Source organism: Mesoplodon mirus (genome assembly GCF_964341445.2).
Source record: "Mesoplodon mirus genome assembly, chromosome: 11".
NCBI classification, from domain to species: Eukaryota; Metazoa; Chordata; class Mammalia; order Artiodactyla; family Ziphiidae; genus Mesoplodon; species Mesoplodon mirus.
This window is the reverse complement of record NC_138987.1, coordinates 81,189,590-81,207,536: the sequence shown is the minus strand read 5'-3', so window position 1 is coordinate 81,207,536 and position 17,947 is coordinate 81,189,590. Positions and strand designations below refer to the sequence as shown.

At 38.7% G+C, this 17,947-nt stretch overlaps 1 protein-coding gene across 1 annotated transcript in view; it reads right to left on the bottom strand.

Moving 5' to 3' along the window:
- Positions 1-17,947, bottom strand: part of ITPR2 (inositol 1,4,5-trisphosphate receptor type 2) — a 540,309-nt gene that overhangs the window by 353,360 nt on the left and 169,002 nt on the right. The window contains exons 14-19 of the mRNA XM_082634919.1: positions 11,462-11,603; positions 9,233-9,394; positions 4,029-4,201; positions 2,997-3,116; positions 2,695-2,880; positions 1,298-1,549 (exon numbers count right to left, since the gene is read on the bottom strand). Coding sequence (XP_082491045.1) covers positions 1,298-1,549; positions 2,695-2,880; positions 2,997-3,116; positions 4,029-4,201; positions 9,233-9,394; positions 11,462-11,603 — 1,035 coding nt within the window. The remainder of the gene's footprint in view (positions 1-1,297; positions 1,550-2,694; positions 2,881-2,996; positions 3,117-4,028; positions 4,202-9,232; positions 9,395-11,461; positions 11,604-17,947) is intronic.

Genomic DNA, 17,947 nt, shown 5'->3' with positions numbered 1-17,947 from the left:
CATACAATGGAGAAAAGACAGTCTCTTCAATAAGTGGTACTGGGAAAACTGGACAGGTACATGTAAAAGAATGAAATTAGAACACTCCCTAACACCATACACAAAAATAAACTCAAAATGGATTAGAGACCTAAATGTAAGACTGGGCACTATAAAACTCTTAGAGGAAAACATAGGAAGAACACTCTTTGCCATAAATCACAGCAAGATCTTTTTTGATCCAACTCCTAGAGTAATGGAAATAAAAACAAAAATAAACAAATGGGACCTATTGAAACTTCAAAGCTTTTGCACAGCAAAGAAACCATAAACAAGATGAAAAGAGAACCCTCAGAATGGGAGAGAATATTTGCAAATGAATCAACAGACAAAGGATTAATCTCCAAAATATATAAACAGCTCATGCAGCTCAATATTAAAAAAACAAACAACCCAATCCAAAAATGGGCAGAAGACCTAAATAGACATTTCTCCAAAGAAGACATACAGATGGCCAAGAAGCACATGAAAAGCTGCTCAACATCACTAATTATTAGAGAAATGCAAATCAAAACTACAATGAGGTATCACCTCACTCCAGTTAGAATGGGCACCATCAGAAAATCTACAAACAATAAATGCTGGAGAGGGTGTGGAGAAAAGGGAACCCTCTTGCACTGTTGGTGGGAATGTGAATTGGTACAGCCACTATGGAGAACAGTATGGAGGTTCCTTAAAAAACTAAAAATAGAACTACCATAGGACCCAGCAATCCCACTACTGGGCATATACCCAGAGAAAACCATAATTCAAAAAGACATATGCATCCCAATGTTCATTGCAGCATTATTTACAATAGCCAGGTCATGGAAGCAATGTAAATGCACATCGACAGACAAATGGATAAAGAAGATGTCGTACATATATACAATGGAATATTACTCAGCCATAAAAAGGAAAGAAACTGGGTTATTTGTTGAGATGTGGATGGATCTAGAGACTGTCATACAGAGTGAAGTAAGTCAGAAAGAGAAAAACAAGTATCGTATATTAACGCATTATGTGGAACCTAGAAAAATGGTACACACGAACTGGTTTGCAGGGCAGAAGTTGAGACGCAGATGTAGAGAACAAACGTATGGACACCAAGGGGGTAAAACCGCGGGGGGGTGGGGATGGTGGTGTGATGAATTGAGCAATTGGGATTGACATATATACACTGATGTGGATAAAACTGATGACTAATAAGAACCTGCTGTATAAAAAAATAAATAAAATTTAAAAATTTTTTTAAAAGAAGAAATTTTTCCAATCATACTCATGAATCGTGATCTTTGTGGGGATTTCTGTCCAGAGCCTCGCATAGCGAACAGGCACCACAGACTCCTGGGGATCCCGGTCAACATGCATGTGCAGCATAAGGCGACAAAAAGATGCTCGGAGGTCAAAGGGCAGGCTCTCGTCTGACATACACCGCAGGATCAAATCAACAGAGAGCTGCGTAGAAATCTGGTTTATGGCCAGATACTGGCGATCCAAGCACATCCTTGCAAAGAGATTTAGCTGGTACCTTAAAAATATTAAACATATTACATTATTTGTCTTATCTGGATAAAGTTCATAAATATTAGTATCAATCATCATCTACTTTTATGATTCCAATATTTCCCAGTGTAGGTGATAACTGGAGTCAAACTCCTCTGGTAGTAGGTTAAGTGATCAAATGACAACACACAGATGAAATCACCTCTATGCCCATTCAGTTGCAACTTCTCTTACTTGTTCCAGCAACATATATCTGGTGGAGAGTGTCATTAGGCTCTCAGTTCTCAGTTTCCTGGGTCTGCAAATACACTAAGCCTGTAGGCTATGGACAACAGCTCACATGAAACCATGTCTCTCTGCCTTTCCCAGGCTCACTCAGCTCCAGGCTCTGGCATCTACACTCCAAGGGTAGACCCACTCAGTTCCCAAACCAAATGTGATCAATCCAAAGGCATCAGTACACTTGGATTCATCAGCCTCCGAGATCCAGAAAGTAGCCTTTGGCTTTGTAGCTGTAGCTACAGAAACCAGGGAACACAGTGAATTCTCTGCCTTTCTCAGATTCCTGTCCTTTGGGCCCAAAGTTGTCCAAGGGCTTCTGCCTTGGGTTTCCAAGCCTTAGACTCAAAAATGCCAGCTAGTTTCTTGCTCCCAGTATACTGACCACCAGCAACTACCATTGAAATTTTGACTGCCATATGCCCCCGCTGAACTTTCACAGCTAAAGACACCAGTTTCTCTGAAGCCCTAGGTCTCCACATAATCACAAGTGGTATATACATAACTACCAGCTAACTTTCTCTGAGGCCACCCCTACAACCGGATCAGCTTCCCCAACCATAATTTCACCTCCCTCTCAACTCGATTACCTAGGTCCCAACACGTCTCTCATCTGCACCCACACCAGTCAACAAGAGGAAAAAAATCCTTTGCTGCACAACAGTTCCAAACTAGTGGAAAATTAGAAAATTGCAAGTGGTATATGTGGAAAACACAGATGTTTACATTTATTGTGAGTATTTTAAATAATACTAAATATTTCAGCTACCCTAGTTCTGACACAACTTCTTAAATTTCTTCTTCATAGATACCAAACTTTTAGAGATGTCAGAGAATCAGCTCTCAATGAATATGTGAGACTGAGAATTACGATTCTCTACAATACTTAACCTGTAGTAGGTAAGAACTTCTAAATCAGCCTTGGTGCCTTCTTTTGCTTCCTGAGCAAGGTGCCTGATAGCTTTGCCATGAGGTTCCTTGTTGCTGTCAATCCAGTAGAGCCAAACTTCTTCCTCATCAATGTCATCTGAAAGGATGGCGCTCTCCATGGGGTTGTCTCCTTGCATTGAGACCAGCCTTGAAATAAATAACACACACAAAATCCATGAACAAGCTCATTCAGAAACATGATAAGGAACTGTACTGCTTACAAATAATGAACAGAAAAGGATGTCTCCATCATCGGGGCTTACTTAGTTTGAATGAGAATATCTGCATTGCCTGGGCTCAACATAAATTTGCAGATGAGTTCTTGAGTTACAGGTATAGCGGTGGTATTAGACACACAGAGATCTGATAAATAATCCAAAAACCTGACAAGAGAAAAAATTAAATTGATCATTAACAAAAAGCATCTTATAAAATCATCCCCCCAAATATACTTTGAGATATAATGAAACTGACTTTCTAGATATATTTTTAATATTATTTCCATGCAACATTTTTCTAATGTGTTGCTTATCTACTGCACCATTAGAAACAAATTAAATATCCAATTATTTGTATTTAGGACAAATCTTGTTTCCAAAAATGATAGGTTTGCTTTTATTTATTTGGTAATATTCATCCCACAGCACTGTGACTTGTTATATTTACAATATCAAAACAAAGCCAGATCAAAGCTAATGTTGTACTGAGTAAAACAAACATACAGCACATACTTAATCAACGTGAATATGGCCTGGTCAAGTCCGAGGCCCAATTCTACCTTCTAACACTTATTTGCTTGCTAATTAAGAAAATTTTGTCAATCTGTTTGACATTTCTGCATTCATTTCTCCCAGATAAGGGAGCATGGTATAAGAGACAGGGTACTTGACGTGGAGTCAGAAACTCTAAATTCTGTTCCTAGTTGGTTTCTAGGCTTCTATTTTCTCATCTCTAAAATGTGGATAATATTATATGACCAGTGTACTTCAAGAGAATGTGCAAGGGTTTAAATGAGGCAATGTATTGAATTGAATGAAATATGAATATATTTTGAAAAACTATGGGGTACTATAAAAACACAAGTTATCAGAGTGAAAATCAATTACACTTAAATACGTCTATAAAGGGTTTTGATCTCCTATGAGATAATAACTGTTTATGGTACATAATTATTATAGCAATAAGCGCAACACTGTTTTGTCCATGAAACAATTCGAACTTTAACAAAGTTCTAAAAATAAAGCAAAAAGCCACAGTCCCCACAAGAAAAGAATACGGCATGAACCACTTCAAACCTTGGCTCCCGATTTCTCCTGAGTAAACTAACAAATGTTTCTATTTCTTTTGCTGTGATGTGTTTCTCTAGTAGTTTTCTGTTGTTGTGCAACAAAGCTGTGATGGTATCTTCTGCCAAAATATCATAGCCAATCTGGGACTGCATGACACAGAAATTCTTAGCAATATATTCCTACAAAGGAGAAAGACTGTCAGAATGCACTGACAAAGAGCTCAGAAATAACAGGTTCTATTAGGGTCAGTAACATTTATTAATTTATTCATAACAGAAAACTCGCTAAAAATTATTGTTAAAGAAGAGCAAATAAATAATTCTTTAGTAAATAGGATACTTGAGGAAGGAAATGGAAATATATTCGCATATACCTCATTCAAATTATAACAGAAAATTACGTGCCTAGTAATAATTTTTCGTATGGGTGCTTACACTCTTACAAGTGAGAAAAACAAAAGTAAACTGAGTTAAAATGACAATTTTTTTATGACATGGTAAGTAATGATTTCACCAGTATAACAGATGCCTTTCTTCGAACACTCACTAAGAGCTATAACCTAGAATTCTGGCATAATTATAGAAACGAAAATGACTCTTTGACATTTGGTTCATGAAGCATGAGCTCTATAGCGTTACACGACGATCCTAGGTGAACTTAGCTGATTTCTTTTTTGTACATATACCACAATGACCTATTAAATCTCTTTAAAATAATGATAAAATTTCATAGCACTTTTTGTCCTTAAAAAGCTATCCAAGGGCTTCCCTAGTGGTGCAGTGGTTGAGAGTCCGCCTGCCGATGCAGGGGACATGGGCTCGTACCCCGGTCCGGGAAGATCCCACATGCCACAGAGCAGCTGGGCCCGTGAGCCATGGCCGCTGAGCCTGAGCATCCGGAGCCTGTGCTCCGCAACAGGAGAGGCCACAACAGTGAGAGGCCCACGTACCGCAAAAAAAAAAAAAAAAAAAAGCTATCCAACAAGATAATGTGATTGATCACTTTATTGACCAGATCCATTCACCCAAGACATATTTCTGGAAAGCCATTCCAGGTACTGTTTGCGAAACTAGGGATGCAGCAGTAAGACAGATAAGCTCCCATAGAGCTTACATCCTAGTGAGGAGGGGCAGTCAATGAGGTAGTAAATAGGATCATTCTACATGTTGAGAAGTGAAATGAAACAAACAGAGGGATGGGAAAAGGTGACAACTTGAGATGGGGTAGACTCTTGAAGAGGGGACATTTGACCTACGATAGAAATGATGGAAATGATAAAAAGGAGGCAGCCATGGGGAGAGAAGCCATCGAGCAGTGGGAGTACCAAGTGGAAGGCTCTGTAATGGTGGAACCCAGTCTTCGGAGTTCTGTAAACACAAGGTGGCCATTGTGGCTGGAGTACAGAGAGTGAGCAGAAAGCAAGAGCTGACGTGGGAGGTGAGGCCCTTGCGAGCCACGGTGAACACAGAAACATTCATTCTTAGAGCAAGAGAAAGCCACTGGTGAGCTTCCCTCATGCATGATTCCATCTGCTCCTTCTTCCCACCACCTCGCCTCTCTTCCAAGCCACGTCTCAGTCAACCACAGAACTGGTAGGCTTAACCCTGTCCACAACCCAAAGTTTTCACTTCAATTTCTTGGGGATTCTCCTTGGGGGGTTTTTCTATGATGGGAAAATTTATTGATTAGAAAGTGTTTTTGCCTTAAGATTTACTGGAACCTACCTGTTCCTTGAAAATGATACTGGTTGCATAAATCTCATTATATTCTAGGCAGCAATTCTGTGGCCTTTTTCAAAATAATGGTTTTGTATATTGGGTACCAGTTAAGTAAAGTAAATGTCTTCTATTAGTGTATCATTTTAAAGATATGTATTAATTTATACACTTGTACGACTATTGTAATCAGACCTTGCTATAAGGCAAAACTCCAAGATGTTTGATAAATAGATCAAGATGTCAGTAAATAATCTAACGAAATTAGAGGTGTTTCCAAATTCTATAAATAACAATAAACAGAAACTCAACATGAAAGACTTGGGTTAGTACTAAATCACAAAAGAATTCCCTATTAGGACTCTATAAAATATAGGTGAGGATAAAGGAGAAGAAGGAATTATGCAAAAAGTAGAAAGTCTTTCTGCTCATGCTTTATTTTTTTTATTATTATTTATTTTTGGCTCCATTGGGTCTTCGTTGTTGCACACCGGCTTTCTCTAGTTGCGGTGAGTGGGGGCTACTCTTCATTGCGGTGCGTGGGCTTATCATTGCGGTGGCTTCTCTTGTTGTGGAGCATGGGCTCTAGGCACGTGGGCTTCAGTACTTGCGGCATGTGGGCTCAGTAGTTGTAGCTCACGGTCTCTAGAGCGCAGGCTCAGTAGTTGTGGCTCACGGGCTTAGTTGCTCCACGGGATCTTCCTGGACCAGGGCACAAACCCGTGTCCCCCTGCATTGGCAGGTGGATTCTTAACCACTGCACCCCAGAGAAGTCACTCCTCAGGACACCAGGCACACGAGTCCCCAGCTTAGACAGGGAGGAGTGAGAAAGAACTTTGTGCCAGACCTCGAGGGACTGGCAAAAGACACCAATTGAGATGTGCTGCCTGGACAATCTACTAGGTACTAGCAGAACAGCCAAACCAAGGATATCCGGTGCTAAAGCACAGGGCAGTGCTGTGGAAAGCGGGTCCACAGGACCCTCCCAAAGACTGAGTACAACGGAGGACATGCACATTAGGGGGTCCCATGGTTCTGAGGGTACCAGGTAAACCCTGTAGACCTATTGATTTTTTCAGTTAATTCAATCTCTCTCATAGACTATTGCATGCAGTGTGGAGTGGAGGCCTGTCTAGCAAAGTAGATCTTTCTAGACCCGAGAAGGGAAATGAGGCCACAGAGTGACCGCCAGTCCCACCCTCATCCCTGACCTTCGCTGAATAACGTGGCCCTGGTATCCGGGGCTTCTCGGAAGCTGACTCTCTGAGTGCTGTCTGTCATTTGACATTCTGGAACTTAATATTCCTTCCAATAAAACAACATAACTCTACCTACATTACCTTGCCATATTAAAGGAATGCAATGAAGTTGGGAAAAGTAATTCCAATGACAAGCATTTTCAATTGGGAGGAAAAATGTTTATAACTAGGATTATATTAAAAAGCATTTAAGGGCCTCCCTGGTGGCGCAGTGGTTGAGAGTCCGCCTGCCGATGCAGGAGATACGGGTTCGTGCCCCGGTACGGGAGGATCCCATATGCCGCGGAGCGGCTGGGCCCGTGAGCCATGGCCGCTGGGCCTGCGCATCCGGAGCCTGTGCTCCACAACGGGAGAGGCCACAACAGTGAGAGGCCCGCATACCGTAAAAAGAAAAAAAAAAAAAAAAGCATTTAAGAATCTGTTTATATTGTCTGCTTCCTCACTCTTGTCCTTGTCAAATTATTTATCTTCTGGTTAATCTGTTTTACATATTCTTTTTAGACTTTTTCTTTTTTTTTTTTTTTTTTTGCGGTACGCGGGCCTCTCACTGTTGTGGCCTCTCCCGTTGTGGAGCACAGGCTCCGGACGCGCAGGCTCAGCAGCCATGGCTCACGGGCCCTGCCGCTCCGCGGCATGTGGGATCTTCCCGGACCGGGGCACGAACCCATGTCCCCTGCATCGGCAGGCAGATTCTCAACCACTGCGCCACCAGGGAAGCCCTTTAGACTTTTTCTTAATCTTTAAACTGAATTTCAAAAAAAATGTATTTTCACACTTTTTTTTAGAGCAATTTTTTTTTCTTTCCAAATAACTTTTAGACTACTTTAGAGGCAGTACTATGATTATTAAGAGTCTGGGTTTGAATACTGGCTCCAGTCAAAACTGTGTATTCTTTGGCAATTTATTTAACCTCTCTGTGCCTCAGTTCTTCATCTTAACTCAGTATTAACCAAGTTATGTTGTGAAAAGTGCTTAGAACTGAGCCTGGTAAAATGTAAGCACTCAGTAAATACTACTAACTATTCCCAAATAACCTGCAGCCTCCAGGCCTGACAACTTAGCCTCTCCATGGTTCAGTCCTACCTGCCTTCCCAGCTTTCTCTTACAGCATCCTTCCCCAGGGACCAAACTCATCAGTGAAGTTTACAAACTATGTACTCATCTCTCCAACTGGCTAAGAGAAACATGGGACACTAATGTACCAAACGATCATTAACTGAAAGCAATGTTATACTCAGCGAATGTGTATTATTGAGCACATTGCAAAATATTATATATATTTTAAGACAAAACTGAGACTTAGGGCCTCCCTGGTGGCGCAGTGGTTGAGAGTCCGCCTGCCGATGCAGGGGATACGGGTTCGTGCCCCGGTCTGGGAGGATCCCATATGCCGCGGAGCGGCTGGGCCCGTGAGCCATGGCCGCTGGGCCTGCGCGTCCGGAGCCTGTGCTCCGCAGCGGGGGAGGCCACAACAGTGAGAGGCCCGCATACCGCAAAAAAAAAAAAAAAAAAAAAAAAAAAAAAAACTGAGACTTAAAAGAAACTTCACTTGCAGTTGGGAACTTTTAGCTATATCCCTGGACACACCTGGGTTCCCTCTCCTCCACAATTAGGAATGTCTTGGGCTGAAAGTGCCCTTTCTAGGATCCATCATTCTCTTTTCAGAAATATCTCTTCACTAAAATGCTTGTTCCCATACAATTTCTGAAAATGATTTTCATCCAACCCAAATGCTTCTTCTCCAAGTGCTCTTCCCTGGGTTCCCCCAGCTGAACTCCTCTCTCTCCTGAATTCCCACAATGCTCTCCTATCTCTCCTGTCCCCTCTATGCCTCTACCTTACGTTTCAGATGTACATGTCATACCTTTTCCACCAGACAATGAACTCTTTGGCCTACATACAGCGATTTGGTACCGCACATGCTCCTAGAAATGCCAAAAAATGTCTCATTCCTCTTTATATAACATATCCAGCAGGGCTCCTGCCCAGCAGGAGCTAATACCACGCGCATACAAGGACTTAGACATCCTCTCTTGACAATTCTAACTTTACGTGGAAGAATAAATACATATGTCAGCTCAAATACATTTTAGGTCATTTTTGTGTGTTGCCGATATAAAACACTGCAAAGCAGAATTTCCCATTCCTATTTAAATGTCTTAGAACAGTAACCAAAGAACTTTGCCCATACTTTAGATGTTAAACAGAGGTAAAAAGGAGAGCCACCCTTCTCCACCTGATTTTTCCGGTAGTCCTGCTGTGAATGTCTCAGCACACGGTAGCACAGCCTCAGCATGTACTTGTAGGGGGCATATCTTTGATCCCCCAGATCTTCAAGTCTCAGCATTGAGCCTTCTCCTGCTTTCTCCTTAAAGGGTGCTTTCAGAATCCCAAATACCTATCAGGAAAAATAAACAACCACTCATTCTGATGAATGGAGGTGCACGTTTTGCAACATTGCAATAAACAGTGTGTTTATTACACACTGACTGGAAAACACTTTTGTAATATTTGAATAGAATTAACATAAAGTAAAAAAAAAAAAAAGATTTTTTTAGGATACAAGACCAACATATTAAGGGACAGAAAAATACTGGTAAAAGGATTCCCTAAGTTGAATGACAAAAACAATATTTAAATAAAATGCTTAATTTTGTTTAGAAATTCTATTTTATTAAAATAAAAATATAAAGATGTTAGGTTGTACCAAGTTACATGAACATAGTCAGATGAGCTAAAATACAGTTTGATTTCGATAGGCTTTATAATTCTTTCTATTATTTTCTATAACTTTCTAAAATCAAAATAATATAAGGAAAATATTTACTTTTCATCTGAAACTGACATCAAAAAACTGCCTCCAAATATTGCTTTTAAACCTCTTCATAAAAGAATTAATTTATTGTTTCTATACATAAAGATGTGGCCAAATCAATGAATGCATAAGCATTCAAAACAAATAAGGAGCCATATGGGCAGCTGGTGATACCCAGTGACTCAGATTCTTCTTGTAAGAAGATTAGCAGTTGGGAAGTATTTAAAAATCACTAAGGAACATAATTCTTTTAGGCAGCAAGACAGCAGGTAGGATCACCTGGAGATGAACTGGTGGAATGAGCAAATTGTTTATGAAAGAGCACCTAGGCAAAGATATGAGGAGTCATACAAGAAAGCAAAATGGAATGGAATTATCCTTTGTAGTTCATGAAATATAACATGAATTAAAGTTTCTTCAGTAATTCTATATTCACTAAACCTTGAATTTTACTATTTATAATACTAAAGTAAAATGTTTGACATATGTTGATTGAAATAATATTAATAAATCATTCAAGGTCCTAAAAGTCCTTGAAATCAAATGTTTTATACAAAAGAAATGCTAATGTCAGAAAAGGCTTTGCCTCATTAGATTTGCAACCTTTACTTTCTTTGAGAAAAATGTTGATTTTATATACTCAGACAATCCGCTATAGAATATTAATCGACAATATGTCTACTGTCTTCCTTTCCCAACTCCACAAGAACATGTATATTAATAACATAAATTTTATTTAAGTATCTTCCTTCAGTCCACAATTAATTCAGAAGCCCATTACTTTATATAATAATTATCAGAATAAAAAGAATGCATGAAGGTAGGCATGTCCAAATGTGCATATTATTAAGGAGTAAATTAATTTACTGGCATGTTATGAACAATTTCAGGAAGACATAGCATAGAAGCAGCTCTAGATTTTCAGGGAAAAAACTAGAATATTGTATAGAGCACTTGAGAGCTGATGAATAGACTGCCCTACTTTTCGAAGAAACAAAGGGAAAAAGGTAGGAAGCAAATGGAGATGGCAGCTTTCAAGTTCCCCTGGAAATTGTACTTAAAAAAGCATTACAGCATATTTTCTGGAGACAGTCTGACCACATAGGTTTTTAAAGGTCTGTGATAGGCTGTCTCCAAGATGGCCCCAGTGATCCCTGCCTCATGGAATTATACTCGTATGGAATACTGTCTTCTTGACTGTGGGCTGGATGTGTTGACTCACTTCTAACTAAGAAACAAGGTAGAACTGATGAGATGTTACTTCTAAGATTAGGTTACAAGAAAACTATGGCCTCCATCTGAAGGCCCTCTCTTGCTCTGTCCTGGATCTCTCACTTCCAAGGAAAGCAAACTGCCAGCTCTTGAGGCAGCCCTGTGCGGAGGCCCATGCCAGTGAGCTGGGAAGTGAATCCTCTCCCATTTGAGACTCGAGCTGACTGCAGTCCAGCCAGCACCTTGATTGCAGCCTGTGAAACACCCTGAGCAAACTACCCCCAGATTCCTAATCTGCAGAAACTGTAAGTATCTGCTTTGAGACACTAAGTTTTGGGGTAACGTGTTACACATCGAAAGATAATGAGTACAAGAACTTTCCCGATACTATGATTCAAAATGATAAAATATGAAAAATTAGTACATGGAAACATTCACCTGTGCCAATATGTTTTGTTCCCTCATTAATTTCTGACGTTCTCTGTTTGGCTTGGTGATTACCACATCCAGAACGTCTTGTCCATTGTTAGGTACATCAGCAACAAAGAAGATAAGGTCTTCCAATAATTTGGTCACAAACCTATCATAAGATGAAAAGGAAACATTATGGTGTGCTTAATTTTGGAAATATATTTAAATAAACACTAAGAACTAAAACACTACAAAAGTGAAAGTATTTTATAATAATTATTTAATTAACAAAATACCTAATGCAGTTAATATTTCCTTAAATCTTTATGAAGACCATCCCTTTTTCAGTTCCTTCAACTCCACCCCACCTCCAGCTCTAATCAAGTATCTGGAAACACAGCTATGAAATAAAACCCTGTTGAGTCCCAAAGACAGATGTGTTGAGAGCATTTCACCTATCCACAGATACTCTTCCATGACTGATTACCAAAGAAGAGTATTTCTGCTTAAAGGGAAAACAGCTAAACTAAATTCCTTTTTATTTATTTATTTATTTATTTATTTATTTTTCTTATTAGTCATTCATTTTATACACATCAGTTTACACATATGAACCCCAGTCGCCCAATTCATCACACCACCACCCCCACTACCCCGCCGCTTTCCCTGCTTGGTGTCCATACGTTTGTTCTCTACATCTGTGTCTCTATTTCTGCCCTGCAAACTGGTTCATCTGTACCATTTTTCTAGGTTCCACATATATGCGTTAATATACAATGTTTGTTTTTCTCTTTCTGACTTACTTTACTCTGTATGACAGTCTCTAGATCCATCCACGTCTCTACAAATGACCTAATTTCGTTCCTTTTTACAGCTGAGTAATATTCCATTGTATATATGCACCACATCTTCTTTATCCAATCGTCTATTGATGGGCATTTACGTTGCTTCCATGACGTGGCTATTGTAAACAGTGCTACAAAGAACATTTTGGGGTGCATGTGTCTTTATAAATTATGGTTCTCTCTGGGTATATGCTCAGTACTGGGAAGGTTGGGTCATATGGTAATTCTATTTTTAGTTCTTTAAGGAACCTCCAAACTGTTCTCCATAGTGGCTGTATCAAGTTACATTCCGACCAACAGTGTAACAGGGTTCCCTTTTCTCCATACCCTCTCCAGCATTTGTTGTTTGTAGATTTTCTGATGATGCCCATTCTAACTGGTGTGAGGTGATACCTCATTGTAGTTTTGATTTGCATTTCTCTAATAATTAGTGATGTTGAGCAGCTTTTCATGTGCTTCTTGGTCATCTGTATGTCTCTTTGGAAAAATGTCTATTTAGGTCTTCTGCCCATTTTTGGATAGAGTTGTTTGTTTTTTTAATATTGAGCTGCATGAGCTGTTTATATATTTTGGAGATTAATCCCTTGTCCAATGATTCATTTGCAAATATTTTCTCCCATTCTGAGGGTTCTCTTTTCTTGTTCATGGTTTTCTTTACTGTGCAAAAGCTTTGAAGTTTCAATAGGTCCCATTTGTTTATTTTTGTTTTTATTTCCATTACTCTAGGAGGTGGATCAAAAAAGGTCTTGCTGTGATTTATGTCAAAGAGTGGTCTTCCTATGTTTTCCTATAAGAGTTTTATAGTGCCCAGTCTTACATTTAGGTCTCTAATCCATTTTGAGTTAATTTTTGTGTATGGTGTTAGGGAGTGTTCTAATTTCATTCTTTTACATGTACCTGTCCAGTTTTCCCAGCACCACTTATTGAAGAGACTGTCTTTTCTCCTTTGTATATCCTTGCCTCCTCTGTCATAGGTTAGTTGACCATAGGTGCATGGGTTTATCTCTGGGCTTTCTATCTTGTTCCATTGATCTATGTTTCTTTTTTTGTGCCACTACCATATTGTCTTGATTACTGTAACTTTGTAGTATAGTCTGAAGTCAGGGAGTCTGATTCCTCCAGCTCCATTTTTTTCCCTCAAGACTGCTTTGGCTATTCGGGGTCTTTTGTGTCTCCATACAAATTTTATGATGATTTGTTCTAGTTCCGAAAAAAATGCCATTGGTCCGCATACACCATGATCAAGTGGGGTTTATTCCAGGAATGCAAGGATTCTTCAATATACGCAAATCAATCAACTTGATACACCATATTAACAAATTGAAGGAGAAAAACCATAAGATCATCTCAATAGATGCAGAGAAAGCTTTCGACAAAATTCAACACCCATTTATGATAAAAAACCCTGCAGAAAGTAGGCATAGAGGGAACTTTCCTCAACATAATAAAGGCCATATATGACAAACCCACAGCCAGCATCGTCCTCAATGGTGAAAAACTGAAACCATTTCCGCTAAGATCAGGAACAAGACAAGGTTGCCCACTCTCACCACTCTTATTCAACATAGATTTGGAAGTTTTAGCCACAGCAATCAGAGAAGAAAGGGAAATAAAAGGAATCCAAAGTGGAAAAGAAGTAAAGCTGTCACTGTTTGCAGATGACATGATACTATACATAGAGAATCCTAAAGATGCTACCAGAAAACTACTAGAGCTAATCAATGAATTTGGTAAAGTTGCCGGATACAAAATTAATGCACAGAAATCTCTGGCATTCCTATATATTAATGATGAAAAATCTGAAAGTGAAATCAAGGAAACACTCCCATTTACCACTGCAACAAAAATAATAAAATATCTAGGAATAAACCTACCTAAGGAGACAAAAGACCTGTATGCAAAAAATTATAAGACACTGATGAAAGAAATTTAAGATGATAAAAATAGATGGAGAGATGTACCATGTTCTTGGATTGGAAGAATCAACATTGTGAAAATGACGCTACTACCCAAAGCAATCTACAGATTCAATGCAATCCCTATCAAACTACCACTGGCATTTTTCACAGAACTAGAACAAAAAATTTCACAATTTGTATGGAAACACAAAAGACCCCGAATAGCCAAAGCAATCTTGAGAACAAAAAATGGAGCTGGAGGAATCAGGCTCCCTGACTTCAGACTATACTACAAAGCTACAGTAATCAAGGCAGTATGGTACTGGCACAAAAACAGAAAGATAGATCAATGGAACAGGATAGAAAGCTCAGAGATAAACCCACGCACATATGGTCACCTTATCTTTGATAAAGGAGGCAGGAATGTACAGTGGAGAAAGGACAGTCTCTTCAATAAGTGGTGCTGGAAAAACTGGACAGGGACATGCAAAAGAATGAAATTAGAACACTCCCTAACACCATACACAAAAATAAGCTCAAAATGGATTAAAGACCTAAATGTAAGGCCAGACACTATCAAACTCTTAGAGGAACACATAGGCAGAACACTCTATGACATAAATCACAGCAAGATCCTTTTGGACCCACCTCCTAGAGAAATGGAAATAAAGACAAAAATAAACACATGGGACCTAATGAAACTTAAAAGCTTTTGCACAGCAAAGGAAACCATGAACAAGACCAAAAGACAACCCTCAGAATGGGAGAAAATATTTGCAAATGAAGCAACTGACAAAGGATTAATCTCCAAAATTTATAAGCAGTTCATGCAGCTCAATAACAAAAAAACAAACAACCCAATCCAAAAATGGGCAGAAGACCTAAATAGACATTTCTCCACAGAAGATATACAGACTGCCAACAAACACATGAAAGGATGCTCAACATCTTTACTCATTAGAGAAATGCAAATCAAAACTACAATGAGATATCATCTCACACCAGTCAGAATGGCCATCATCAAAAAATCTAGAAACAATAAATGCTGGAGAGGGTGTGGAAAAAAGGGAACACTCTTGCACTGCTGGTGGGAATGTGAATTGGTACAGCCACTATGGAGAACGGTATGGAGGTTCCTTAAAAAACTACAAATAGAACTACCATATGACCCAGCAATCCCACTACTGGGCATATACCCTGAGAAAACCATAATTCAAAAAGAGTCATGTACCAAAATGTTCATAGCAGCCCTATTTACAATAGCCCGGAGATGGAAACAACCTAAGTGTCCATCATCGGATGAATGGATAAAGAAGATGTGGCACATATATACAATGGAATATTACTCAGCCATAAAAAGAAACGAAATTGAGCTATTTGTAATGAGGTGGATGGACCTAGAGTCTGTCATACAGAGTGAAGTAAGTCAGAAAGAGAAAGACAAATACTGTATGCTGACACATATATATGGAATTTAAGAAAAAAAAATGTCATGAAGAACATAGGGGTAAGACAGGAATAAAGACACAGACCTACTAGAGAATGGACTTGAGGATATGGGGAGGGGGAAGGGTAAGCTGTGACAAAGCGAGAGAGAGGCATGGACATATATACACTACCAAACGTAAGGTAGATAGCTAGTGGGAAGCAACCACACAGCACAGGGAGATCAGCTCGGTGCTTTGTGACCGCCTGGAGGGGTGGGTTAGGGAGGGTGGGAGGGAGACGCAAAAGGGAGGGGATATGGGAACATATGTATATGTATAACTGATTAAATTTGTTATAAATCAGAAAAATAAAATTAAATTAAAAACTTAAAAAAAATGCCATTGGTAATTTGATAGGGATTGCATTGAATCTGTAGATTGCTTTGGGTAGTATAGTCATTTTCACAATATTGATTCTTCCAATCCAAGAACATGGTATAACTCTCCAACTGTTGGTATCATCTTTAATTTCTTTCATGAGTGTCTTATAGTTTTCTGCATACAGGTCTTTTGTTTCCCTAGGTAGGTTTACTCCTAGGTATTTTATTCTTTTTGTTGCAATGGTAAATGGGAGTGTTTCCTTAATTTCTCTTTCAGATTTTTCATCATTAGTATATAGGAATGCAAGAGATTTCTGTGCATTAATTTTGTGAACTGCAACTTGACCAAATTTATTGATGAGTTCTAGTAGTTTTCTGGTGGCATCTTTAGGATTCTCTATGTATAGTATCATGTTATCTGAAAAGTGACAGTATTACTTCTTCTTTTCCAATTTGTATTCCTTTTATTTCTTTCTCTTCTCTGATTGCCATGGCTAGGACTTCCAAAACTATGTTGAAAAATAGTGGTGAGAGTGGACATCCTTGTCTTGTTCCTGATCTTAGACAAAATGCTTTCAGTTTTTCACCATGGAGAATGATGCTTGCTGTGGGTTTCTCATATATGGTCTTTATTATGTTGAGGTAGGTTCCCTCTACGCCCACTTTCTGGAGAGTTTTTATCATAAATGGGTGTTGAATTTTGTCTAAAGCTTTTTCTGCATCTATTGAGGTGATCATGTGGTTTTTATTCTTCAATTTGCTAATATGGTATATCACATTGATTAATTTGTATATATTGAAGAATCCTTGCATCCCTGGGATAAATCCCACTTGATCATTGTGCATGATCCTGTTAATGTGTTGTTGGATTCTGTTTGACAGTATTTTGTTGAGGAATTTTTCATCTATATTCATCAGTGATATTGGTCTGCAATTTTCTTTTTTTGTAGGATCCTTTTCCGGTTTTGGTATGAGGGTGATGATGGCCTCATAGAATGAGTTTGGGAGCGTTCCTTCCTCTGCAATTTTTTGGAAGAGTTTGAGAAGGATGGGTTTTAGCTCTTCTCTAAATATTTGATAGACTTCACCTGTGAAACCATCTGGTCCTGGAGTTTTGTTTGCTGGAAGATTTTTAATCACAGTTTCAATTTCATTACTTGTGATTGGTCTGTTCATATTTTCTATTTCTTCCTCGTTCAGTTTTGAAAGGTTATACTTTTCTAAGAATTTGTCCATTTCTTCCAGGTTGTCCATTTTATTGGCATAGAGTTGCTTGTAATAGTCTCTTAAGATGCTTTGTATTTCTGCAGTGTCTGTTGTAACTTCTCCTTTTTCATTTCTAATTTTATTCATTTGAGTCCCCTCCCTCTTTTTCTTGATGAGTCTGGCTAATAGTTTATTAATTTTGTTTACCTTCTCAAAGAACCAGCTTTTAGTTTTATTGATCTTTGTTATTGTTTTCTTTGTTTCTATTTCATTTATTTCTGCTCTGATCTTTATGATTTATTTCCTTCTGCTAACTTTGGGTTTTGTTTATTCTTCTTTCTCTAGTTCCTTTAGGTGTAATGTTAGATTGTTTATTCAACATTTTTCTTGTTTCTTAACGTAGGCTTATATAGCTATAAACTTCCGTCTTACAACTGCTTTTGCTGCATCCCATAGGTTTTGGATCATCATGCTTTCATTGTCAGTTGTTTCTAGGTATTTTTTGATTTCCTCTTTGACTTCTTCAGTGATCTCTTGGTTATTCAGTAATGTATTTTTTAGCCTCCATGTGTTTGTGTTTTTTACAGATTTTTTTCCCTGTTATTGATTTCTAATCTCATAGCGTTGTGGTCAGAAAAGATGCTTGATATGATTTCAATTTTCTTAAATTTACTTGATTTGTGACCCAAGATGTGATCTATCCTCGAGAATGTTCTGTGCACACTTGAGAAGAAAGTGTAATCTCCTGTTTTTGGAA